The sequence below is a fragment of the Galeopterus variegatus genome, unplaced genomic scaffold (assembly GCF_000696425.1).
Source record: "Galeopterus variegatus unplaced genomic scaffold, G_variegatus-3.0.2 Scaffold668, whole genome shotgun sequence".
NCBI classification, from domain to species: domain Eukaryota; kingdom Metazoa; phylum Chordata; class Mammalia; order Dermoptera; family Cynocephalidae; genus Galeopterus; species Galeopterus variegatus.
In genome coordinates this window covers 226802-252859 of record NW_007726779.1, presented here as the reverse complement: position 1 = coordinate 252859, position 26058 = coordinate 226802, and the positions used below count along the sequence as shown (strand labels likewise).

The window sequence follows — 26058 nt, the reverse complement described above, 5'->3', positions numbered from 1 at the left end:
TGAGCAAATACATGCAAGCGTTGGTCACATGTGCCATGTCAGGCAGCAAGGCTGGAAAGCTGGGTAAATTGAATTTAGTTGCTGGTGACCATCAACACAAACTCCAGGACATCCCCCAAAAACCTAGGGGTAAGGAAAATGGCTGATTCCAGAGCGATCTGAAGCTAAGAGATGCTTCAGGAAGAGTCCTTTAGGAATGTTCTTGGGGACAGTTAGGATGTTCTCCCCATGCCTGGCCCTGCGTAGACAAAGCTTACACATGGTTAAAATGGCACCATAGGGTTTTGTGGGGTTTTGCTTTCTCCTGGCCGGCTAAGAGTGGACCACACACCACACACAGGAGGTTGTCTGCAAGACCCAGGCTGATCCTGCTCCCCAGAAGGCCTCCCGGTTGCAGCACTGACCGTTCTGCCCTCCCCGACAGCGTGTGCCCTGACTTTTGGCACCCACGGATATCTGACATCTTTTATCATCCTCCACCTTCTCCAAGTTGTCTATCTTTTCTCTCTATCACTTTGTAAATTGCTCAAGGGCAAAGCCCTTTTTCTTAGTCTCCTTTTGGTGCTGACAACTAATAGGAATTCCCTGATCATTTGTTCTCAAGCTGGGAACTGTACATGTGAGCTCAGCCTGGAAGTATAGCAAAAGCCGATCAAGGCAAACTTGCCAAGAAGTTGGAAGTAGCTGGAGAAAGTTCAATGGGACAAACTCCGCATGCATATGTGCAAAGAATTTATTTAGATTTTCTAGAATTGGCTAGGGCAGGCTAAACCTAGTTAACCTCTCAGTTGCTATATAAATAATCATAAACTGATCTCTTAAGCTTGGAAGTATAAATGAAGTTAGAAGCGAGATGACAGAAGAAGCTGTTGGAGCCCAGCCCTACTGCTTGGGCACTCACTTCAGCTTCTGGTGTCTTCTCTAACTCCAGGTGTGAGTCTGTCCAGCATCCAGGGCTGACCTGAAGTGTAGGGAGTGAATGCTCCTGGAAGCACCCTCAACCAAAAATAAACTGCAGCTGGTGGATCAAAATCCTGCTCCCTTCCTCCTCAGGTAGCCACCTCTGGGTGTGCTCTCTGCCATCTCCCAGGAGTCCCTGGTGGAACTGAGCCCCAGCTGTCCACTGCAACAGCCTGCTCTGCAGTGACCCTCCTCCTACTTGCCTCAATTCCCTACTCCTCACCACTCACTCCTCGACTTACACAGACCCCACCTTAGGGTCTGAATTTTGTGCTCTCCACCCTCAAATACATATGTGGGAACCTAATTCCTAAGGTGCTGGTATTAGGAGGCAGGGCCTTTGAGAAGTGATTGGAGAATGAGGGTGGAGCCGTCATGAATGGGATTAATGCCTTCATAAGTGGGACCCCAGAGAGCTGTCTTGCCCCTTCTACCACATGAATACGCAGAAAAAAGGTGCTGTCTATGAACCAGGAAGCCCTCGTCAGACACTGAATCTGCTGCCACCTTGATCTTGGATATCCAGGCTCTAGAACTGTGAGAAATAAATATCTGCTGTTTATAAGCCATCTGGTCTATGGTATTTTGTTATGACAGCTGAACTGGCTAAGACATGCTTCCTAAAGATCAAATATCTTTTAACGCAGAGACCATGAAAGAAACAAGAAAAGAGAATGGTCAGGAAAGCCAAGAGCCCCCCAGGGCTGACAGCCATCTGATGAGCCACAGATCTGCCACCTGCTGAAACCTAAACACAGACTGCGAATTTATCCCACTCTCCCACAGTCCCTTCTCAATCTTCGGGTTGATGCATTGGGCAATAACCTTACAGAAAGCTATTTGCTAATTGCTGCAATAAGGTAAAATGTTGCATTAAAGGGAAAAACTGGGTAATTCATCTAGTTAGTGATTAGCAGCCTGAGATTTCTCAGATATCACTGTCTCCTTTTCAACAGGTTAATAGATAGGAAAATTAGCAGATAATTTAAATAATGGCTCATTTAACACAACGATTCCTAATTATTTTACAGCCCATCTGCTGAAATCTGCCTGCAAACCGAATGGCAGCAGCAGCGGCCTTTCTGGCCCAGCTACGTGGGGCTGTTTGCCCACAGTTATTACATGTGATTGTAGGCGCTGATTTTGTTAATCAGGTTCCTTCAGCGCTTCAGTTCTAGAAGTGAATCTCATTTACTTAAACATGTCTTGTTGAAGAAAGCAAAAATAATTGCCACGCATCATTTCTCTACAATCTAAAATTAAGGTTGTTTTTATAAAGGAGGGGAAAAAATCATTTTCAAAGAGCACCACTTAACACAAACAGATGCTACAGAACTTAGCTAAGAAGAGCTTGATCACACAATTTATTCCGCTGTGTATGCGTGCACGGGTGTGAGAGCAATTTCACTATTGCCGCACAGGCCTCCTACTAGAAAAACACATGTTGAGAGACGCGTGGATAGCCTGGCTCCTTGCGGGAAAACCACAACTGCCGAGTGGATGGTGGGAAGGGGCACAGGGCCGGCTGCTGATGCTGGAACATGCTGACAGCTTTCCATTGAATGGTTGGTGTTCAGCAGGTTAAAACCAGCTGCAGAGGCTGGAGTTGAAAGAGCAGTATTTAGTATGTAGGAGGTGACAGAAAGGGGAGCTGCACTAAACACCCTATCAGCTGAGCTTCTGGAGGAGAGAGGGAGAGGCCAGAAAGTGCTTGTTTATTGGCAAAGGGAGAGGTATTTAGTGACAGCTGGGCTGCCCCTCCCTCTGTAGACAACCTGCTCTAGGTGGAGATCAGGCATCAGGAAGGTTTGGGAGGCGGAGAAAGACAACAAGGGTGTTCTCTCTGCAGCATGCCAGGGCCTGCAGACCTTTCTGGGGCTGTGGAGTTTCCCTCCAAGCCTCACAGGAGTTTGCACAATCCGCCTGCCTAGCCGGATGCGATCCTTTGATTAAGGAACGAAGACGGATATTTAAACAGTCATGTGTGAGAGTCACAAGACTGGACACTTCATTCACGGATGCTAGTAAAAACAATGATCTTTTTCCCATGGAAAAGAAAACTCATATTAGACCATACAAGACAGAAAGCTATCAAATAGGACAAAAGCAGCTTTGTCCCTGTATTTTAGTGCTAGTGGGGGGGGGGAGGGGAGGAACAGGTAGAAACACATTTCTATTAAGAGAGAGTTAGTTAGCCTTTTCCTTCCCAAACAGACAACTAAAGCCCCTCCTCAGGAACTCTGAAGAACCCATTACACATTTCCAAAGATTTTAGGATATGTCGCTTTACCTAAAAATTAGCTCTTTTTGCACACTTTCCAAAGGAGTTTAAACAGATTCTCATCAAAGGTGTGATGTCTTAACTCTCGAGATATTTCTGGAGTTTTACTAAATGTTCTCTTTTGCTCAAGAGTTGATAATGTAATTGAACAGCCACTTCAAATCTGAACTTTCAGAAAAAGGACATGGTTAACTTCTCCCTGGTTCCCAACATGCAAATATTGTCACAGTTTTTAGTAAATGTCAAAAAAAAAAAAAGAGAGAGAGAGATAAATGTATACATCTGCTACAGCAACAGGCAAAATTTTCAAGTTACTATAATTATAAAATAATCACTCCTCACCATTATTCTAGTTATTAAGATTCATTTTAAAAAAATTGTGGTAAGGTATACATAACATAAAATTTACCATCTTAACCATTTTTAAGTGCACAGTTCAGTGGCATGAAGTACATTCACATTGCTGTGCAACCATCACCAGCATCCGTCTGCAGAACTCTTCATCTTGCAAAACTGAAACTCATACCCATTAAACAACAACTCCCCACTCCTCCATCCCCCAGCAACCACCCTTATACTTTCTGTCTCTATGAATTTGATTCCTCTAGGAACCTCAAATAAGTGGGGTCATATAGCACTTGTTCCTTTGTTCCTGGCTTATTGCACCTAGCATAATGTCCTCAAGGTCTATCCATGTTATAGCATCTGTCAGAATTCCCTTCCTTTTTAAAGGTTGAATAATATTCCATTGCATTTTGTTATGAATTAAATGTGTATATTCCCCCTATGTTGAAATCCTAATCCCCAAGGTGATGACAGGAGGTGGGGACTTTGGGAAGTAATGAGGTCATGAGGGTAGAGCCCTCATTTATGAGACTTGTGCCCTTATGAAAGACCCCAGAAAGTGCTCTTTCTCTCTTCCCACTCCGTGAGGATACGAGAAGTCAGTGGTCCACAACCTGGAAGTGTGCCTTCTCTGGAACCTGACCATGCTGATATCTTGATCTTGAACTTCCAGTCTCCAGAACTGAGAGATTTATATTGCTTATAAGCCACCCAGTCTACAGTACTTTGTTACAGAAGCCAGACCTAAAACATATGTTCTGTATACACCATTTTTTTAATCTATCCATCTATCGATGGACACTTAAGTTGCTTCCATCTTTTGGCTATTGTGAATATGCAGCTGTGAACACAGGTGTACACATATCTCTTTGAGACTTGCTTTCAGCTCTTTCGTGGAGATGCATTTTTTCAATAAATATTTAGTGAGCAGCTACCACGTGCCTGTGCAGTGGAGATGAGGAAGATACAGTGCCCCTCTGCAGTTCACCACCCAACATTCAGACAAAAGACCAGCCTTCTCTTTCTTAACATGAAGAATGAAGGACCAGCAAATACAGATAATTCATATGAGGTTTATTCACCGCACTAAAAGTTTAAGTTCCATACATCCACATAAAAGTTTAACTTCTAAGCTCTTTCTTCTGCCACTGAACATACTTTAAAAAAAAGCAGCCCCTCTGTTTATTAGATATTTTCAAGGCAACATAACCAATTTTATTACTGTGTTAAACACAACAGAATCAGGAAGGTAGACTTCTGAATGTGGTGGGAAGTAAGACACAATCCAGTATTTTGAATTATGTACACAGGTGACTGATTAACAACCATGTTGTATTTGAAACAGATCTCCTGAGTGGCCTTGTGAGTTTATTGGAGCTTCTTGGAGTTTATTTTATCTATAAAAACACATCATAAAATACTATCATTAAGTGCATTGAAAGCAAAACATATGATTTAAGTTCTGTGTCACAAAGGTACAAACATCTCTTGGCAAAATTGATGATTATACATGAGTGTGTTAATGGATAATGACAGATAATCTATAAATCCTAATATTCATCTGAATATGGAATGCTGTGACCCAGCCTTTACAATGAAATCTTCTTACAATCTAAAATGTTATCTCCATTTTGCATTATCTCTTCGCACGCCTATCTGAGCAGCCCGCACTTGGAAAGTGTGACACAGAAAGGCCGTTGTTTCAATCTGGTACCCTTTGCTAATTTCAGGCCGGCTATCTAAGAAACAGGCTATTTCTATGTGGTTTGTAAAAGGCTTTGATGTTTTTTTCTTGTTAAACCCACAAGGGAAAAAAAAAAGTATTTTAATAGGCATATGGCCATCAAAGATATCATTCTCTGCTATAAAGATGTTTTAAAAGCCCTTCCAAGTAAATTCCTCTCAGGAAAAACATTAAATCTCCATTGACCTCAGTGTTTTTATGAGGTTCAGATATTTTGAAAGAAAGTTAATCCAGCAGAGAAATGACAGATGCATCCCTCTTTTGCTTCTATGCCAGCAAAATACAGATGTTTTCCTAATTATCATATAGAACAGTCATATGAAAATCTTCCAGAACATTCTAGAGAGGGAAGAAACTAAGACAACTTGGCGAGAAAACTGCAACATATTAACCTTGGCAAAATCTCTTACATACTTGCGAGAGCCCTGTGCATCATTGTTAACATACTGTAGGGACAGCAGTACAGACGGACACTGCAGTCCCACCACCACCCCCTCTCAGCGGGCGCTGGACCCACCCCTGCCCACTTGGGTCAGCACAGTCCCGAATTCCCTTGTCTCTTCTGGATCATCAAGTTTCCCTTCCTCTGCCAGGATCACTGATGCCTGCTCACACACAGGATGTAGTTTCCCATCTTAAAAGGAGAGGAGGCAGACCTATCTCTACCCCACGCTGTCCTCCCACCACGGCCCCAGTTCTCTGTTCTCCTTTACAGGAAATCCCCTTGACAGAGCTGACTGGGTTCATGGTCTCCAAATCCTCTCTTCCTTTCTCACTTGATCCCACCACCCCATGAAAGAGCTCTTCTCCCTACCAACGACCTCCCACGCCACCACTAACCGCTAAGCTTCTCTCCCTTGGCCCCCAGCCCATGGCTCACTCCTGCCCCCGGCTCTCCCCCTGCCTCCCTGGCTGCTCCTTCTCTGGGCCCTTTGCACATTCACTTCTTGCTCACCTGCCCCACCTCTACGTGTTGGCATGTCCCAGAGCGCATCCTTGGACCTCAGTTCTTCTGTTTAGATTCACTCCATGGGGGAGTGCTTGGACCCTCGTGGCTTTAAATGACACCTCTGCACAGTGGACTCTCAAGTTTAGATATCTATCTGGACCTCTCGCTTGAACCCCAAATGCATATTCAGCAGCTCCCGGACCTCAGCTTGAGTGTTAAGAAAGGCATTTCCAAAACCGCGTTTGAAATTCACCCTCTCAGCCATGTAACTCTCTTCAGCAGTGATCCCACCCCCTTCTCTCTGATCTTCTCTCCCTTAACCCACCCACTGTGCTCCAGTCTCACAGCCTCCTTGGGGTTCCTCCAATGTGCAAGCACACATCCTCCTCAGGGCCTTTGCACTGGCTGTTCCCTCTGCCTGGAGCACCCTTCCCCACATCCCTCCCTCCTTTCCACACCAATGCTCCCTCATTGGAGACACCTTCCCCGACCATCTACATAAACCAGTGACACCTCTCTACTCCTGGCACTCCTTTGCCCATGTTTTAATGTTTCTCATAGCATCTGTCACTATCTAAATACAGATTATGGCATGCATTCTGCGTCTCTCCCCACTAAAACGTAAGCTCCAAGGAGGCAGGATTTCGGTAACTGTTGCTCACTGCTGCTTCCTCTGGCAAGTATCAAGTGCACGTTGAATAGCTGTTGAACGCTTGCGGATTACAGTAACTGCCTTACCAAAACAATAACCACACCCAGCCACTGGATTAGATTTTCTCAAGAATGACAAAAACTGAAGAATTGAAGGAAATCTTAGGGGTCATCATTTTGTCCTGGCTGATCACTGGAATCATCCCCACGAACTTAAAAAATATACAGAATCTCCAACCCAGAGAATGGAGCCTGGAACCTTTACATTTAGCAAGGTCCCTAGGTGACTAATGATCAGCCAGGTCCGGGAACCACTCATTGATCTGACCTCCCAGCAATGCAGCCCTGCCAGCTATAACCACCCCGACTGGGGAGCGCATTTCTGCTGTATTCCTTGGTGACAGGAAGCACATGACTTTATGCTCTAGCTTGTTACAATTTCAGGGCATCTGTTTTACAAAGATCTCCTTTCTCAGTTTAATTCAACAAGTATTTACTGAGGACCTACCCTATGTCAGGAATAATGTGCCATCCTGGGGACATATGGTTAACAAGAGGGACTCAGTGCCTGTCCTCACAAAACTTCCAGTTGGCTAAACATTTCACAGGCTGACTGCTTTCCAGCAGACTTAAGCCTGTCCTCTGCAGTAATTCCCTCTCCCACCTGACAGCTTGCCAAATACAGTGTGTGCCCTGCCTAGAGCCCTCCTCTGGGGTTGAGGTGGACAGGGTGTACACCCCCCAGGAACCCTGCAAGCATTGGTCATGTGACATGACTCTCTGCCCCATCCCCTCATGGTAGTGTCTCAGAGCCCCCTTTGAAGTCAACATCCAGCCTTCCCATCACCTTCAACAATCCACTAATCAAACATATAATAATTTCTGTACATGTCAACTAAGCGTTATCCATCCCATTATACATGCAACAAACATCTGATTACAGTCACACCCAATCATTTAGCACAAAGACCTCTGAAAATAATTCATAGTGAAAACTGCATTACATGATTTCACAATATCCCAAAACATTAAAAATTATATAAAAGATGAAGATGGGGTTTGCGCTTAATAAAGATCTTGTAGCACTCAGTATCCCTGCTCCATCTAATATAGGGCCTTCAATGGTTGGCATTCAACTGAAGTTTTACAATAACAAAGTTTTTCTTTTAATTATTGACAATAAGCCTGAAAAATGCTGGGTTTGCCAGTTTGGAAAATATTGATTACTGTTTGAAACGGCCAAAATTAACTCAAACTTTATCTCCTCCTCTGCCAGCATAGGAGGAGATATCCTTTTTCCTTCAGAAAAGAGGATAAGTGCAGACTTGGAAGAAAATGTTTCACCACACAATTTCCTGAACTCTGATTTATATGCAGAAGAGTCTCGCAGCCTTACTGTAGACCGTTAATATGCTCCTAACCGGCCCGGCCGCTTCACCGCTCGGTTCCCGGACAGAATGGAGATTACAGTCGGCTGCTCCGTTTTAAATCTTCTCTCCCCTGAGGAGGCTGCCAGCTTTGGAAATCAATGAACTGCCGAGACGGAGACGAGGCAGCAAGAGTCACAGCTGAGAGCGTCATTCTTTTAAGTGCTGGGTTTTGCACCAAACACTCCAACTCTTTTTGTTGCAAGTACTGGAAAGGGCAGGCAGCGAGATGGTCTCAGCCCTTAAACAGCTGGCTGTATAAGAAGCCGTGATTTTCTGACTCACCTGGATGTCACGATTTTGCCCCGAGTGGATGTGTCTTGGTTTGTGAAAAACAAATAAACTTAACTTTATTAAATGTGTTTCTCTTAAAACTACCTCCAGGGTGATAAGAGCTAAACGGCTTCTGGCAGGCCATTTCCTCAGTACGTTTCTGACATATTAACATGCATTTACTGAACAACAAAAGACTTCATAAGACAAACAGTTTTTATGGTCCAAAAAGTAATGTCAGTTGGGATATTACAGTATAGAGATGACTGTGTCTCAGAAGGTCCTCCCCTGTCTCCTCATTTTCGCCAACAGGAAATGGGCTGGTGAGCGATCCTGGAGGAGGAAGGGTGGGGACCCAGGTGCCTGAGCAGTGGGCACTGCATGAAGCGTCAGAACTCAGAGGCTGGGCGGGGACGGCATGTGCATTAGACCCAGGCAGGAGCTGGGACGGAAGAGGGTGTCTGAGTCAGCTCGGGCTGCCATAACAACATGCCACAGACTGGGGGCTTAAACAACAGATATTTGTTTTCTCACAGTTCTGGAGGCTGGAAGTCCAAGATCAAGGTGTCGGCAGGTGGTCTCTCTCCTTGGCTTGCAGACAGCCACTCTCTTGCTGCCTCTTCACATGGTTGTCCCTCTGTATGCACGTCCCTGGTATCTCTGTGTGTCCTAATCTCCTCTTCTTATAAGGACACCTGTCAGATTGGATTAGAGCCCACCCTAACAGCCACATTTTAACCTAATTATCTCTTTAAAGACCCAATTTCCAGATACAGTCACACCCTGAGGCACGTGGGGGTAGGACTTCAACATATGAATTTTAGCAGTCACGATTCTGCCTATAACATGGGGCAGGGCCAGCACAGTTCATAAGGCCCTGAGACTGTGCAGATCATGTGGTTCCAATCCAAGTCCCCATGGGTATACTTGCTCTGACGTGCAGACCCAGAATGACAGGAGGTGCCAATGAGGAAAGTGGAGCACACCATGTGGTTGGCTTCTCTGCTTCTCCAAGTTTCTGCAGCTCAGTATACTTCCTACAAAGCAATGAATGTCAACTGAAGCCTGAATTTAAATGACTGAAAGATTTGGACAGACTCATAAACTAAATAAAGTTTCTCGCTAATTGTAATTATCATCAGCTGGACTAATCAGAGCTAGGCGGGAAAGAGAATTCCACTCAAGAGTTCCCTAGAAGAGGGTTTAGTGGAGGGGCTGTCCATGGAAGTGTGGGCCAGGGGAACCTGAACAGACAGAGGCACCAGGACCCGCCACAGTAGGAACCAGCCCCAGGGCGAGGACAGCTGTGAGTGCCCAGCTGAGAGCCAGAGCTGGAGAGGACCTGCCGCCAAAGCTGCAGTCATGGAGGGAACATAGCCAGGCTAACACAGGAAGGGAAGGCCAGGGGGACTTAAGCACAAACTTTCCTCCCGCCTCCTGGGCCCAATCAGAAGCCAGAAGAAAAGGAAGCCCAAACAATAAAGTTCTTGGAAGCTGACCTCCCTGGCAGAGGACAGAAAGGAGCTGTCCCAGGAAAAATTCTAAGTCCTTGAGCAAGCACAGGTGGAGGCCACTGGGTGGTGCCATTTTCACCCACACCCAGATAGGATGCTTCTGTCTAGGCTGGGCAGACTCCCCTGCCCCCACAGCACTGTCCCCAGCACCTTAGTGGAGTACTGAGCAGCTGCCAGCCGAAAGCAGTCCTCCCTTCCCCCAGCCTGTTGCTCCCGGGGCGGCTTCTTCTAGAAGTGGAGAAGGAGGTCAGAAAGGCAGCAGGTAGGATGGAGGTGAGAGAGCTCGGGCAGCCAATCCGCCTCCCCACACACACCAGGGGGAAGAGAGCAGATGGCAAGGAGCACCCTGACTTCGGAGAGTTCCCTAAGAAAAGTGGGTGGAACTAAGAGTCAAGGGGGTGTGATTGACATTGGTTCATTGGAAAGAGCGGTAAAATACACCCCACGTAGGCACTGCCTGGGGATCACTGCTGGATATTGATATTTATGGTTTAGATAAAGCTTTAACAAATTGTTCAATTCTATTCTGGGACTGCTTTGGTAGAGGAGCTTATTAAAGAAGGCAGCAGGTGTATTTTCCAGAAGGCTAAGTGTCAGAAACAGACTGGTGAGCAAATGAATGTTTACTGAGCACCTGCAATGTCCCAAGACCTGGCCCGAATACCAAGACACACATTGACTCAAATTAGCAACGGGCAGTTTCTCTTGAGTCAGACGAGGCTCATCATTCCCTGCCAGGCTCCATAATTCTGATAGATGAGTGACTTTGAAACTTTGAAGATGAAATGCCCCATCAAGAAAAATATTTCTGAGTACTCAACCCCGTTTGTGTGTATATCTATAACTTACGCACACCTTTCCTTGTACATTACGTACATTATGAACTTTTAAAAATATGCAAGAGGCAACTTGGCACGCTGGTTCAGAACACACAGTGTGGGACCAGCCAACCAGTTTTAAAATCCTGGCTGTGCCCTCATGAATTGTGTTACATCAACAATGTAACTGTTCTGTGCCTCAGTTTCCCCACCTGTAAAATGGGGATAACGAATAATAAACTCTCACCTTCTCTAATGTCAGTCAGTAGCTTTAGCAAACTAATCACAGGGTGCTACTTATTTCTAGTTTGTTGTTGTTTTTCAAAACAACCAACATTCTTTGGAAGATTTTTATATAGATAGGAAATTCTGTTTCCAGGTTAAGGGTTCAAAAGTGTTTTTATAGGTAGCAAATATATCATTTTTGGTAGTAGAAATCAAATAATGATGGAAACATTTACAGATATCATCTTCAAAAGATTCTCTCCATAGCAGGAGTTTCTTTTGAAAAGCAATCTCTCACTCAGTGTTAAATATCACCTTAAAGGACCTGTTTTAATTGTTTATTTCTTTCAATATCTACTAAGTAGCATACCACTGCCAGCCATGTGACATATTAATAAAAGTCAGCAAATCTGGAACTATGACTTTCTGCGAAATCAAAGCATGTAACTCATTTTTAGAGACTTTGTTTTTTAAAAACAAACCTGACTGATGGCATGCTGAAGCTAGAAACTGCTGCCAGCAACAGGCTGCCAAAGAGCATTCTAGGTCACACCAGTCATGCTCGCTAAGTTGAGGCATCAACGACCCTCAGACCCTACACCTCCCCAATGGGCCACAGCCACCAGTGACCAGGCCACTTGGCAGGTGGACCTTGCATGACTACCTGTGACCATCACAACTTAGTAAAACTTCATCCTTTGTTCTTAGGTACAAACAAACCTTGGAGACCTTTGTCCTGGGCAATTTCTTGAGAGAGGCACCTACGTGTGCTGTAAGCTGCGTTTTTAGATGAACAGTGGTGCACCGTCTATCCTCTTTTCTACATCTTGCCTTCCTCACTTGCAATACTTAAAGATACTCTCATTCATCTACATCATGTTCCGTGGTGGCGATGCCCCATAGTTTACTCAGTCAGTCCCCTTTCTATGAACCGGTGGGTTGTTTCCAATCATTTGCTAATACAAGTAAGCACCACAATAAAAAGTCTTGTGAATTGCTTTTCATAGTTTTTCCCAGTGTAACTTTTGTGTAAACTCCTAGAAGTGGATTTCTCAGTCAAAGGAAAAATGCATCTGTAATATTTCTAGTCATTTCCAACCCCCCCCTCCATAGGGTTTGCGTGATGGGATTAACATTTTAATAGAACTTTCTCTTGTCCTACTAATGCCTTCAAATGTACTGTGCAAATTGTTCTTCTCCACCCTTGAATGAAATCTTGGGCAAAGCCTGTATTTTTCCAATGGTTTTGTGGTAACACATTTATTTTTAGGCATTATACATCCTGTCGTATCTAATATCAAACTTTCTATCTGGCATCCAGTGTAATGGGCCTGATTTAGGCTCTGAGATCTACAGTGGAGAAGGGGAGGTGTGGCTGGATTTATCACCATTTCCCTGCCTTGCTCACAACCCGGCTTCTGATTTCTCCAGAACTGAAACAGGGAGGATGGAGGCAGAAGGGGCAGGAAAGTATTTCACTTGCACAGCTGGTGCACTCTGGCATGGCTGGTGTCCATATGCTAACCCTTCCTCTTGTGGGGAACTCAGTGGGCTCTTCTGAGCCACTCTCTCCCCCTCCCCAACATCCACCATGGGATACCTCCCACCTGCAGCTTCCTGATGTGGGCAAAACCTCCTCTGGTCAGCTGACCACTTTACTATTCCCTCCTTAGTCTCCAGTGTCTGACAGACTAACGCAAAGGTCAGCAAAATTTCTCTGTATAGGACCAGATAGTAAATATCTTAGGCTTTGGTGATATGGCATTTGTCTCAACTGCTCAGCTCTGTCACTGCATTGTGAAAGCAGTCCCAGACAATGCATAAACAAATCAGCATGGCTGTGTTCCAATAAAACTTTATTTACAAAAACAGGCAGCTGGCCAGATTGGGCCCATGGGCCTTAGTCTGCATACCTCTGGTCTACCCCATACTAACTCCCTCTGGCATTCCTCATTCCAAAAAGTTATGAGGGTGCATTATTTGGAATGTTTTTGGCTGCAAGTAAATAGAAAATTATAGCTTTAATTTTAAGAGTGGCTTGAACAAGTAGGGATTTTTTTTTTCCATATGAAGAAGATTCTAGAGATAGTTGGTATTAGATCAAAGTCTCAAAGAAATCATTGTCAATATCACTGCTGCCCCCTGGACTCTCTCTCAAGATCAGAAGTTGGCTCTCCCTGTTGGAGGTCTTGTATGTTCTTTAAAGGCAGAAAGGAGAAGCAAATATTGTCCTGGCCACATCTGCCACTTTTATCAGAAAAGCATAAGCTTACCCTGTAACTCCCCAGGAAACCTGCATTTAGGATCCATTGTCCAAAGCTGTGTACTTACTCACAAGGGAAGCTACAGTGAGAAGCGTCAAGCCAGAGAAGAGAGTGGGGGAGTTGTTTCAGTTCAGTCACCTAATTGACAAGGGCAGGTAACATAGAATAATTACTGTGTTTCAAAAACTAGGCATGGATATAAATAATGAAAATATACTCTATACCCAATCTATACACAGCCCCGAATTTCCAATCAGCCTTTTAGTGCTTCTCTTTTAAATATGAACACATGGCCAATAATCGCAAGATATTTGAGGGAGGTCTCTAGCACAAGACACAGAGACCATGACAAACACACTGAGAAAAGAAACTCAGAGCAGACAGAAAGAAGGCAGAAAGCAGAAAGAAAACTTCAAACAAAATCATAATTAATTCCCTCAGAGAAATAGGAGAAGATATGCAAGCGTAAAATAAGAATAAGGCAAAAAAAAAAAAACCTTCAGAGAAAAAGAAAGTGGTCTTGAAAATTTAAATTATGGTGGCAGAAATGAATAAAGAGAGCAGAGCAAAAAAAGACAGAGATGGGAAATAGGAGAGTCCAAACTAGAAGGCCCAACCTCTGGATAACAGGATGCCCACAGAAAGCAGGCAATTTCTAGAAAGTTTCTCACAACTTAACAGCAAGAGTTTTATACACTGAAAAGACTCACCAAGTGCCCAGCACAGTAATAAGATAAAGACCCCTACTAAGAAACATCATCATGAGATTTCAGAATATCAGGTCTAAGAATATCTTAAAAGTTTCCAGAGAAAAAAGAAAATAACTCATGTACAAAGAATCAGGAATCACAACTGCATCAAGCCAATCAAAAATATCAATGGAGAATTTAATGTAAAAGTAGCTTCCAAACCCTGAGGAAAACATGGAGATGCTGTTTGGTCTGAGGAGCCAGAACTGCTGGGCTCCAGTGTCTCCGATCACTCCTCCACTGCGTAAGGATCTGAGGTGCTACAGACCTAAGGAACAGCAGGAAATGGGTAAGTGTGCCATGGACGACTGGCTGTGTGAAGACCCAACAGCCCCCTGAAGAGCCCCGTGGAAGTTGGGTTGGAGCCTGAGGCTTAAATCTGAGGTTTAGCAGGCCCCTGCCTCTTCCTAGGCCTGAGCACAAATACCGGGATTTTTCAGTTCTCCAGCCATCCTCATAGTTCACAAACCCAGGATAATGAGGTGTGTGTCTATAGAGACAGAGGTGAGCAGACCCCAAGTGAAGCACCAGCTCAGACATGGAGGGGAAGATGAGGATCATGGTGGGTGCATGGTGACTTGGTGACTCCACCCTCTTCAAATGCAGCCCAGCACGTGCTTGCAAACAGACCAGCCCAATCAGCACTGGAGTCTCTCCTATTTGGATGGAGGGAGCAAAAAGTGGCACAACAGACGTCGCCTCTGTGTACTACAGGGTTGAGCCAAAATGTACATATATTTACTAATCAGAGGATGATACAAAATAGAAGTATGAGATATATTTTAAAATTTGTGTATACTTAAGAATCGATGTTACGTGGAATATAACCTATTACATAACATATTCTTACGCATACAAAGCTATGGGAGCGATGCTTTGGTAAACTTAGTTATGGGTGATGTGTAAGTGTCCTTTTGTAACCTCTGCTGTGCTGCTATTCAGCAACGCAAGGCACTAGCCATTCTAAAGGCTTTCTGCCCAGAACACTCGATTTTCAAAGGGGTTTTGTGGTAGTTTTTAACCTCAAACACAATGCCCTTTTGCCCCCAACCATTTCTCTTGCTCAGTCCTCACACATCCCATCTTCATCTTCCACAAAAGCTCAAAGCACAGCCCAGCAGTGAGAAGCACACTCCAGATGACTCACGGTGGCTTTTCTGTGTTACACTCAAGACCACGTGAGTAGGCAAGGATTTTAAAGGAGAGTTTTAAAACTCCATTTGGAGATTCCTGGGCCAAAATGATGCTCTCAAATATTTCCAGTGGTATAGCATATTCATTCTTTCATCCTCAGATTTTAGTCTAAGCCATGCCAGCCACAGCTGTAGGCATGAGGGATGTGGTGGCTACAGCAGACGGTGCTGGCTCCACCATTCCTGTGCACTTGACCATAAAGCCCCAAATGCAAGCACCTGTGCCTCTGCAGACCAGTTTCTCTGGCCAGCTGTGGCACCCCAAATACTGAAGTGTTAACCCCCTGGAAGCCACCCTTGGCCCATGACTGGCAGGAGAGAATGATAAATGCGTGGCTGTCTTGACCCTTAGCTGGGACAGCTGGGTCTATGTGACATTATCTCTCAGAGGTCCCTGGGTAGATTCAGCCCGTGGCCCAAACCTGCAACCTTCTCCCTCACACACACTCTCTTACCCATGACTCCTGGAACCACTTCCCAATAAACCACCCACTCTTACATCCTTGTTTCAGGTCCATTTCTGGGGGAACCCAAGTGAGGACAGTGTTGAAAACCACACGCAGCAATCTCCTCCACCCCACCCCCCCTGGGCACTCTGAGTTTAATTTTCCTTTTTAATTCAGAAGCTCTCCTGGCCAACCATACTTAACTACACTCTACCCCAACGCCTCACTCCCTACACACGCATTGCCTGTATGCTTGTGATATAGTATTTTCACACTCTTTGTAAGGACTTGTTCTAATAGAACCTAACCCCAAAGCACACTTTTAGGATAGATGGAAGAAGCCTTGCTCCTGAGACAGGTGTATCAGCCAACTCCCCATCACATGTGCACTCACGCCGCATGCCCTTCTAGATGTGGTCTTCCCTCTCTGGCTTCATCCTGGAACTTCTCAGGGCTGGGTCCTTCCCATCATGCTGGTCTCAGGTCAAATTGCACTCCCCAGACAGGTCTTCCTAACCGCCCCTTCTAAAGCAATCTGCTTTTACCCATGACCAGGTTGTACTGTCTCACAGGACTTACCTAAAATTCTCTTTACTTCCTTTATAATCCGTCTTCCTAACAAGAACAGAGGATCTGTAGAAGCAAGGACCACCTTTGTCTAGTTGACTGTTGCATCCCAGAACTTAAAACAGGGCCTGGCATACAGTAGGTGCTTAATAAATATGCTGAATAAAGGAATGAAAGCATGCTCACCCTTTGAGTATAGTTCAAAATTCTTTCTCCTCTTTAATCCCCAATCATTCCAGCTATAAGTGTTTTAATTCTAATGCCTTACTGCATCTGGCAAGAAGAACCACATAATGCCAAGAACAAGAGAGGGCCATAAAGATCAGGAGGATGACAGGTGTCAGCGTCCTGCCACTCCCACATGTGCCCACAGCACACTCTTCTCCTGGGCAACCCCTCACTGCTCTGTGCAGCTGCTCCCAGGCCTCCCGACCTGACACGTCGAGTTTTCACCTTTGGTACTGTTGCCATTTGGGGCAGATCATCCTTTGTTGTGGGGCGATTCTGTGTATTGCAGGATGTTGAGTGGCATCCCTGGTCTCCACCTATTAGATGGTGGTAGCACCACCCAACTGTGACAACCTAAAATATCTCCAGATAATGCTAAATGTCCCCAGGGGAACACACAATCACCCCAGCTTGGGAACCACTGAGTTAGAACTATTTGCCACCCCTGGGGCAGAGCTGTGGAGTTCCCACCACCCTCTTAAAGGGCTGGGAAGCAGCATGGTGGGCCCAGAAGCGCTGGCTTTAGAAGGAGAGAAGAGGCTTCAAATCCTTCGAGACACACAGCTGGGTCTGTAAGGCATCTAGTTTCTGTTTCTGTTTTATTTTACTTGCCTTCCCCCTCTGTTTACCAGCAGCTGGAATTTGCCTCTTTTTCTGAGCTAAAATGTACAGAATACTTACCACGTGCTTGCTGCTGGGCTCAGGTTCTAACATGCGCTCTCTTGGTGATTCTCGCATGAACCATGAGTGCGTGTTGTTTTATCTTTACCCTTTCTTGGGAAGGCAGTAGAGACATTGAGAGGGCAAACACCTTGCTTGCCCGTCCCAAAGGCTCGTTCATGTAACTGGCACCAACTGTTTCACTTCCATTTCTAATCTGCAGGAGGCTATGACATGGGGAATTGAGGCAAAGAGCCTATTGAAATTAGGTGTAAGTCAGTGCTGAGGGAAGGCCTGCCTTATTGAAGGACACAGAGTTTTAGAATGTCTATTTTGGCAGGTTAGATCTTCTCCCCTCTCAGCCACTCTCTGTTGATTTTCAACTTCTTGGTGGTGTCCCACCTAAGTGGCCTTCACACTTGTGAGTTATAAGGCACTGATGACACAGTCAGATGTTCTCCAGCCCGAGAGCACCTAATTGAAAAGAGATCTGTACATTCTGGGATATACAGGCCTCAATACTCCCCAGGCAGGATTACTCCAGAGAGAAAAACAAATCCCAATAACATCACATTTCTTTTCTGCTTTAGTAAAAATAACCACTGTCTCATTAAAAGGAGAAGGCCACAAAGCAAAGTTGTTACTGGAACCATTAGTGACAACTCCTTGTTTGCACAGGCTGCGGGCTCTATGGAGCAAGTGCACTACTAGGGTCTACCCACCTGCGCCTGCCGTAACACATGGCCACGAGGTAACCACAGAACGTGAGCAGAAACCTCGGGAAACTTGAGTTCAGTGCAGAGAGATGGGATGTCTGCTGAAACTGATAATTAAAAGAACAGCACCTGTATCTTATATGTCTTTTTCATTTTTCTTGATTTACAAATTATGGCTCCATGACAGAAATTTCAAAAGTACGCCTTCAGCACTGAGACTCTGAGTACCACTGCTCTAGAACTTGATCACTGCAGAAGACACACTCCACGTTTCCCAGCTGCCCAATACAAGGAAGCTTCTGGAACACAATCTGCCTGAGGTAGAGATTATCTAAATGGGCAAGGAAAAGGAAACACTTAACCAAACGACAGTATTTTGGAAGATAAAACAATATACCCACTCTGCATAGCAAACCACTGAGCAGAGGAGAATCCGCCCTCACTGGTGGCCTCCAAATAGCACCCAAGGACAGGGGCCAAGCTGGCTGCTTCAACGGGAATTGCGGGGTATGGTGAAATGCAGATTCTCAAGACTAGGTCCTGGGAATCTGTATTTTTAACCAGCTCTGCAAGACATTCTTAGTCTTCCCACAGCCATCTGGTTTGCAGAAGCAGTGACTCCAAACGTGGCCTGAGAGCCAGCAGCCGCTGCCTTCTCCGCAGCCCAGCACTGAATCAGATTCGGCTTGTTAACAGAGCCCCAGGTGACACACCTGGATAAAGCTGAAGCATCCCTGGTCTGAGGATGAACAATCAGAGCTATCTGAAGTTCTCTTGAGTAAAGTAGATTAAAATCATTGAGTGCTAGAGTTGCTAGGAGGGATCTCAGGTCTCTTGGTCAAATTCCCTAATATACAGAGGAGGAAACTAAGCTTAAATGACTTGCTCTCCAATACCCAGCTTTTGGCAAGTAGCAGATCTGGGATCAGCACCCAGAGTACTGAATGCCCCAATCACTGTGCAAACCACATTCTGCCTGCTTCCTAGTGGCTTTTCCAATTGGAAAAAAGCCTATGAATGTCCTCAGGAGATAGCATGATGTAGTGGAAAGGGTTTGGATGCTCCTCCAAGGCTTCTGGAATCCACGCCCATTTTCACCAAGAAGCAGCTTCCCAGCAACAGGTCCTCACCTCGAAAATGACTCAGACCACATTTTCTCTGATGTCACTGATACTTGGAAACCTTTTTGATTTAACACTTTTTAACTCCCCCCCCCCGCACCATACACGACCTTCAGAGGGGGAGCTTTGAGGTGTCTTGGCAGGGGTCTGCACTGCTGACATACTGAACCAGTCTCCTGTCTGCCGCCAACAAGGCTACTTCTCGGTCGCTGGTTTTAGAGGGGGCTGTGATCTGCAGTTGCAGCACGAGGCTGTGCTTAGCAGGCCGGGAATAAATCCACCCCTGCCACTCTCAGTCTAGTGTGAAATGGAAGGAGAGCGCCTTCCCACTGCCCTTGATGGCTCCCTGGAATGATGAAGCTGGCCCCAGGCATCACCCGCCCTCTCTCCAGACAGTCCTCTTCGTCTTCCTAAAAGGGCAGTGCTGAGATTGTGTTTTTCCAGGTACAGGTATATGATGTGCTGTATAATAAAAATCTGAAAACATCCAACCCGAGACCTGTGTTGGATAGCAAGCATTAACTCAAACACAAACCTACTAGTTTTGTTTCCTTAATGGGGTTATGTCAGCCCTCCATGAGTATTTTTTCTTCTTTTGAGAATTCTAAGAGCAAAAAGTGACCATTTTTTATTCAGTAGCAATAGGCAAAGGGTCCATCTGGGCCAGGAAAGAATGAAGGGGAGCCAAGGAACGGCCAGTGCAGTCATGCCTCATGCACAGAGTCTCACTCTGCAGGGAGAACTAGACCTGAATATGTGACACACACCCTTACTCAAATTCCACCCATAAATACATATTCACGCCCAGAGAAGTTACAGAAGCCAAGATGGGCCACCCACCTGTCTCACAGGTGTGTTCTGTTTTCCAGGTAGTATCTGTTGTCACTAAGGTACAATGAGCCCCAATGTCTAGCCAAGGCTGGATTGGCAGAGCAGAGTGACCTGAAAGGACAGTAAGGGAGCCAAAAGAAGCAGAAGGCCCATCGTCAGCCATAAAAGGAGACTCTTTGGTCAAAGGTAGAAGTGCCTGGCTCACTGGCATCCAGGACCACCACCCAGTTCCTGCTGCACACTGCATGGGGGTGACGCAGGAGGCAGCAGTCACCAACCCCCCACCCCCACCCCAGCCTAAGTGGATCCTAAATCCTGGGGTCAAAGGCTTGACCTGATCTATTCAGTGGCCTAGACGTGAATCCTAAGGCATGCTGTCAGATACAGTGGGGAAGGGGAAAAAACACATGTACATTTCTCCTCCCGGGTCCAACACAGCCATGAGCCACTACCACACAGGAGAAATCACGAACTGAAATAGTTAACCTTATCCTTTCCCTTCTGGTTTTTTGTTAGAAGGGGTCGGCAACCATTGTAGGAGTAACAGGAAGGATGTGCAGCCAAGAGGAGGCTAAGCCAACCTGCCCACAGCAAAGGAAATCAGACAGAAGTCGAGAGAGGGATGGGCACGGCATGGCGGGAAGATGAACCGAGGAGGGGAGTGTTCTTTCTCATTAAATATATCCCGTTAATAAGGGGCTGAGAGATGCCCTGCAAAGTCTTTAAAACATGAAATACACAAGCTTCCTAATCTGCGTTGTTCCCAGTGGGAGTATTTGATACTCATTAGTATTTAAATACGGTTGATCTGAGCTTGCACAAGGTGGATGGATTTTTCCAATTCTACACACTGATTCCAGCAATTCTGGAATGAGAGCAACACCACAAAAGACATTTAAAAATTTTTAAGCAATTACTGTCTAGTGTGGACCAATACAGACATACAGAAAAGAGCAGAAAGCCTCCCCTTCCCCCTGCCCCATCCCTCAGTGCCTGCTCTTCCTGCAGCCTCCATAGTAACACACCACCAAAGCCGTCACGTGCTTATGGTCTTCAATGAGAACTACATCTAGGTTCCAAATTGAAATTATTGGTAATTAAAAGATACGGTAGAATAAAAGAAAAAAATATCCATAGGATGATAAACTTAGAATGAACTTGTGGGTTATAATGCATCTCTGAAAAAAATACATGCTCAAGTCCTAACCCCTGGTACCCGTGAATGTGGCCTTATTTGGAAAGTGAGTCTTTGCAGATGTAATGAAGTTAGGAAGTCAGGCTGGATTAGGGTGGTCTCTAATCCAATGACTGGTGTCCTTATAAGAAGAGAAGAATTTGAACACGGAGACACTCACAGAGGGAAGAACGTCATGTGGAGATGGAGGCGGAGACTGGAGTGATGCTGCTATGGGCCAGGGAGCGCGGGCCACCGCCAGACACTAAGAGGCAAGGAAGGACCTCCCCTAGAGCCTTCGGAAGGAGCAGGTTCCTGCCAACACCTTGATTTTGGACATCTGGCCTCCAGAACTGTCAGAGAATGCATTTCTACTGTTTGAAACCACCCAGTTTGTGCTAATTTGTGAGGGCAGACTTGGGAAACTCATATAGAACTTAAAAGATCATCATCTGGAGAGGAAAGGAATGCACAGGCAGGTTCGTCACTTGCCCACGGTCACATGCGTAACACTACAGCACCAGGATCCATAATCAGTCCAGATGCTTCCCACTACACCAAGTCATTCACAGAAAAATGAAGGTGATTCTTTCAAAAGAGTTACCGGGACTACCATCACAGCACATAAGGAGCAGTGGGGAAGCACGTGGACTTTGGAACTGGGCAGACCTGGACTGATGTCTCTGCTCTGCCCTCACTGGGGTGGCCTTGGACAAATTACTCAGCCTCTCTGAGCCTCAGTTTCCCCATCTAAAAATTCAGTCAAATAATCGAACACACTTCACAGGATGTCGTGAGTATTAAATGAGGTGAGTTGTGAAAAATGCTTAGCACGGTGCCCAACACCCAATAGGCAAGAAATAAAGGTTCACTGCTAACACTACGATTAAGTACTTCTTAGACTTCTGTCCCCCCACGTTGTTTTGAGTGGATTCCTTGGCCTGCCCTCCACAGCCCTTCACAGCAGTGGAGCCTTTGATGAATTCCTTCTCTACAGCCCAGGAGCTGCCGCCTTTCCCTCCAAGAAGCCAGTGGCAAGCTCGCTTGGACTTCCTTGCTCCCTCAACCTCAGTAATCTTTTCTTTTTTCATTGTCCTTAGGAGTTCCACCAAATTTCTTCTTGTTGGCCATTACCTTCCTTTTTCCAGTCTCACCTACAGTCCACTTAATGTAATTTGGTGACCCTGGATGGCCAATTTTGAAAAATACAAACTCTTAAATTGTATATGCTTGGTACATATCTCAATCCACAGTCTTCCAAATAATTGTGTACTAAGAGGCTGATAATCAAACAAAAGTATCATGATTAAAATGTGATTCGACAAGATAATTTGTTAGCTCTCTCCATTCAGGTGTTTAAATATGAAAATAGTTTTGCTGTCTGTTTTATCTATATTAGTGGAGATGACAGAAAATCTTTCAACAGAAACCCCAAAAGCACTTCTGAAGCCACTACAAGGTATACAGCTGCAGACCTTTTCCTATCTTCGGTTGGCTTTATGATGTTAGCATGAAAGTCTTTTTTCTTTTTTTTAAATAATGGAAATTGCTGTAATTATAATCACTTTAGAACATCATTATTATTATTAATAAGACCAAATTGCACAGTTCAAGCAGATGCTGGTTCTCTACTGGTAGAAAGAAGTCATATAATGGGATCCTGCACAAACCCGGTGCTCATCTCCATGCCAACGTGGTCCTGCCTGCCAGTGCAGGGTCCTGCGGTGCTCATATTGGCTTCTGGGCAGATGACGGGGACTCCTTGCAGAGATGGGGCAGAACAATGGACCCCCGATTTCTGATTAAAGCATTCAGGGGACAAGCACACCTCCAAAAGTTGGCTCTCCCATAGGCCATAGGCAAGGGAGGATCTGCTCTGGTTCCTGTCAAACCTCCTCTCAGTTTCTCTCCCATGCATACCTGGATCCAAATATCCATCTTGTTCACGAAGCACTGCCCTAAAAGGAGGAGGAGATGGGGGAGCGGCAGGGGATGGGGAGGAGCCCAGTTGCAGTCATATATAAAGCCCCTAGCATCTTGGATGTAAGGTTCAGGGGATCTCTGGCTGGAAAGGATAGTTTGAAGCCAAAACCAAAGAAAAGAAATCAGAAGGTGAGGGGAAAGGAGAGATTATCTGCCCAGTGGGTTCAGAACTTGGTTCAGGAACGCAGCTCCCTGGATTCCATTTCTGGCTCCTCCTCTTTCCTGCCCCGTTGCCCTGGTGAGTCATGCAGCTTCTCCAGTCTTCGGTTTTCCCACCCCCCAAATGCGTATAAGAAGGGGCAATGGGGGTGGCGGGTGGGGGTGGTTGGGAAGATCCTCAGGAAAAGCACACCTAAAGCACACAGCACGGTGCTTGTCATGCACACACCCCTCAATCACTATCTATGACTATTACTTAATTCTTGAAAAATTCTTGGTTATTTATTGCTTCAATTTACAATTCCATTTTTTCTCTCCACCTAAGCAATTTTTATTTTAAGCTTCAGAGAATCAGCAGAGAATAAATGCCTGACTCCTGACCATTGACAGAGCAGGAAAACTCATTCCAGGTCCATAAGTCACCCCATCACTGCCCTCTGTGGCCTGCTGCAGACACCCTGCTGGTGGACAGAGACATTTCAGGGAAAGGCAGGCAAGAAGTGAATCCTAATGAGCTAGTCACCAGCGCCTGAGTTTACGGTAGGCGTTTGGAAAGGCTGTATGTACACATGGATTTTGTTATAACGCATCTTACCCATCAAATGTAAAAGTTAAATCTGTTTTTTGCAAACAAACAGCCCTCTCTGGAAACATGCTAATCTTTAACTGAGAAATAACTTTGAATGAATTATTTCCTTGACTATGGTAAAGCTATAAGCATAAGTACTCAATACATTCCTGTTAATTAAATTAATTAAACTTTATCATTTTAAAGTAAAGGTCATTGAATTAATTTACAAAGGCAAAATATTATTTATGAAAGCTTTATTTATTTATTTTTTTTGAGAGTCCAAGAGAAGTATTTTTTTAGTCCTTCTTGAGGTCTTTTCCCCTCCCCCTTTCCTCTGGAATAAGGGCATCCGGGATCCTTTTATTACAGCCACTCAAACTGCCGAAGTCTACTTTTAGTAGAGAAAATTTCCTTCCACTCAAAAAACACATGAGCTTCTCTCTTTCTTTTTTTTTAAATCAAGGCACACATTCCAAATGGGAAGTCATTTAGCGGCCTGTTCCAAAAGATTATCCATAGGCCACCAAAAGTGTTTCTTCCACAATGTCTTCTGAAATCTTGTGAAAAACAAAATTTACAACATTCTTACCACAAGGCACATGTTTTCACGTGGTGGCTTGACCAGGACCAACATCTTATGGTCCAGCTAAGCTCCCTCAGCTGACCATGATTTCATCCCCTCCGCCTGCCCTCCAGCGACCATCTACCCTTGTGGACAGCCAAGATCACTCACGTGGATTCTCACGACCAAGATGAAAAGCAAGCAGAATCAAAGTTTTGAGCAGAATGTGCTTTTGAAGGTTTTTTTTTTAAACTAATTAAATAACTATAGAAGTTTTTCGGCAGTTTCCTTTTTAAAAAGAGTTAGCATGGCACGTCTTTTCTCTTAAAGTCTTGAATAATTTAATTAGAATTATACAAAAATCATGAGTATGTTCTATTTATGGGGGAATCACAGCTGAATTAAAACCCAAATGACAATGTTAAAAATAAAGTATCTTCATACGGTGTATTCAATTGATGAGAAAATGTGACCCCAGATCACACTTAGATTAGGCAGTTGGAAAGGAGGGGGACCAGATCAACTCCTGGGATGTTTTTCTTTCTTCTTCTTTCTTTCAAGATTACCGAGACTGGGAACATTCGTTTCTTGCTACAAAAAGTGTTCATAAATAAACCTCAGAGTAAGAGAAAAAGAAGGCTGTTTGATTTTAGTTTTGTTTTGTCATGGGAAGACCACTTGGTCCCCGGAAGCTGGGCTCGGTCCAGTTTTTTCCCCCGCAGCTTGACTGTACACTATCCACACAGGCGTGTGGATGCATCGCTCTTGCAGAGGGGCTGGCGATCGAAGAGGAAGCTGACGAACCAACTCAGAGAGAGGAAAGCGGGAGCAGAGGAAACCCTGGTCCCTCCTCCAGCAGCAAGCGAGCCACTTGGAACGGGGTTGCTTTTAGCTGAGCTCGTGCATAAATCCTTTTAAAAGGGTACTGCGCCGTTGGATGCTGGCCAGGAGCCTCTTTAGCAGTGAGACAGCATGGGAGGGGGTGCGGTTAACACAAGGTGATTTCCCCCCGTAATCACAGCATTTCGCCCAAGGCCCACTGCACCGTCTTGCGCGAAGGAAGTGTAGCTCGCAAGAAGGAAACCACGTTAGCGGCAAGTTGCAGGTCTCCTCTCGCTGCCGGCCACACGGAAGGGGAGCTCACAAGTTCTGAAACACTTGGGCACACCCCTCAGCTGCGCCCCGGGCGGGGACCGCCTTCTCTCCGCTTTCCAAGCACGCGCGCCCCGACTCCCCAGCCCACCCGAGCCCCTCGGCGTTCCCCGATCTTCTCTCCGGGGACAGCTATTGCTTTGGGGGCGACACTAAGCCGCACGGAGACATCTCTGGGAGGCCCCACCAGCCCTCGAAAAGCCCGTGGCTGCAGCCGGGGGCAAGGGAGGGTCGTCAGGTCCGGGAGGACCAGAGAGCGAGCTCCCACCGACCTACCTTCTGAGGTGGGGTCCCGATCAGCATCTCCAGGTAGTAGCCGCGGCCAGAGTCCCCCTGCAGGTTGTCCACCATGGCCAAGAAGTTGGCTGTGCCCCCGGCGGGTTCCAGGGCGAGCGCTAGGCCGTCGGCGCCGGGCGCGGCGGGGGCCCCGGGCCCGGGGGTGGGCGAAGCCCAGCGGCAGGTGGCCGCGGCCACCCTGAGGGGCACGCGGCCACC

At 45.6% G+C, this 26058-nt stretch overlaps 1 protein-coding gene across 1 annotated transcript in view; it reads right to left on the bottom strand.

Annotated features, from left to right (window-relative positions):
* The window catches only part of BACE2 (beta-site APP-cleaving enzyme 2), a 75134-nt gene extending 49091 nt beyond the window's left edge, over positions 1–26043 (bottom strand). The window contains exon 1 of the mRNA XM_008571216.1: positions 25840–26043. Coding sequence (XP_008569438.1) covers positions 25840–25914 — 75 coding nt within the window. The 5' untranslated portion in view covers positions 25915–26043. The remainder of the gene's footprint in view (positions 1–25839) is intronic.
* Positions 26044–26058: the final 15 nt, after the last annotated feature.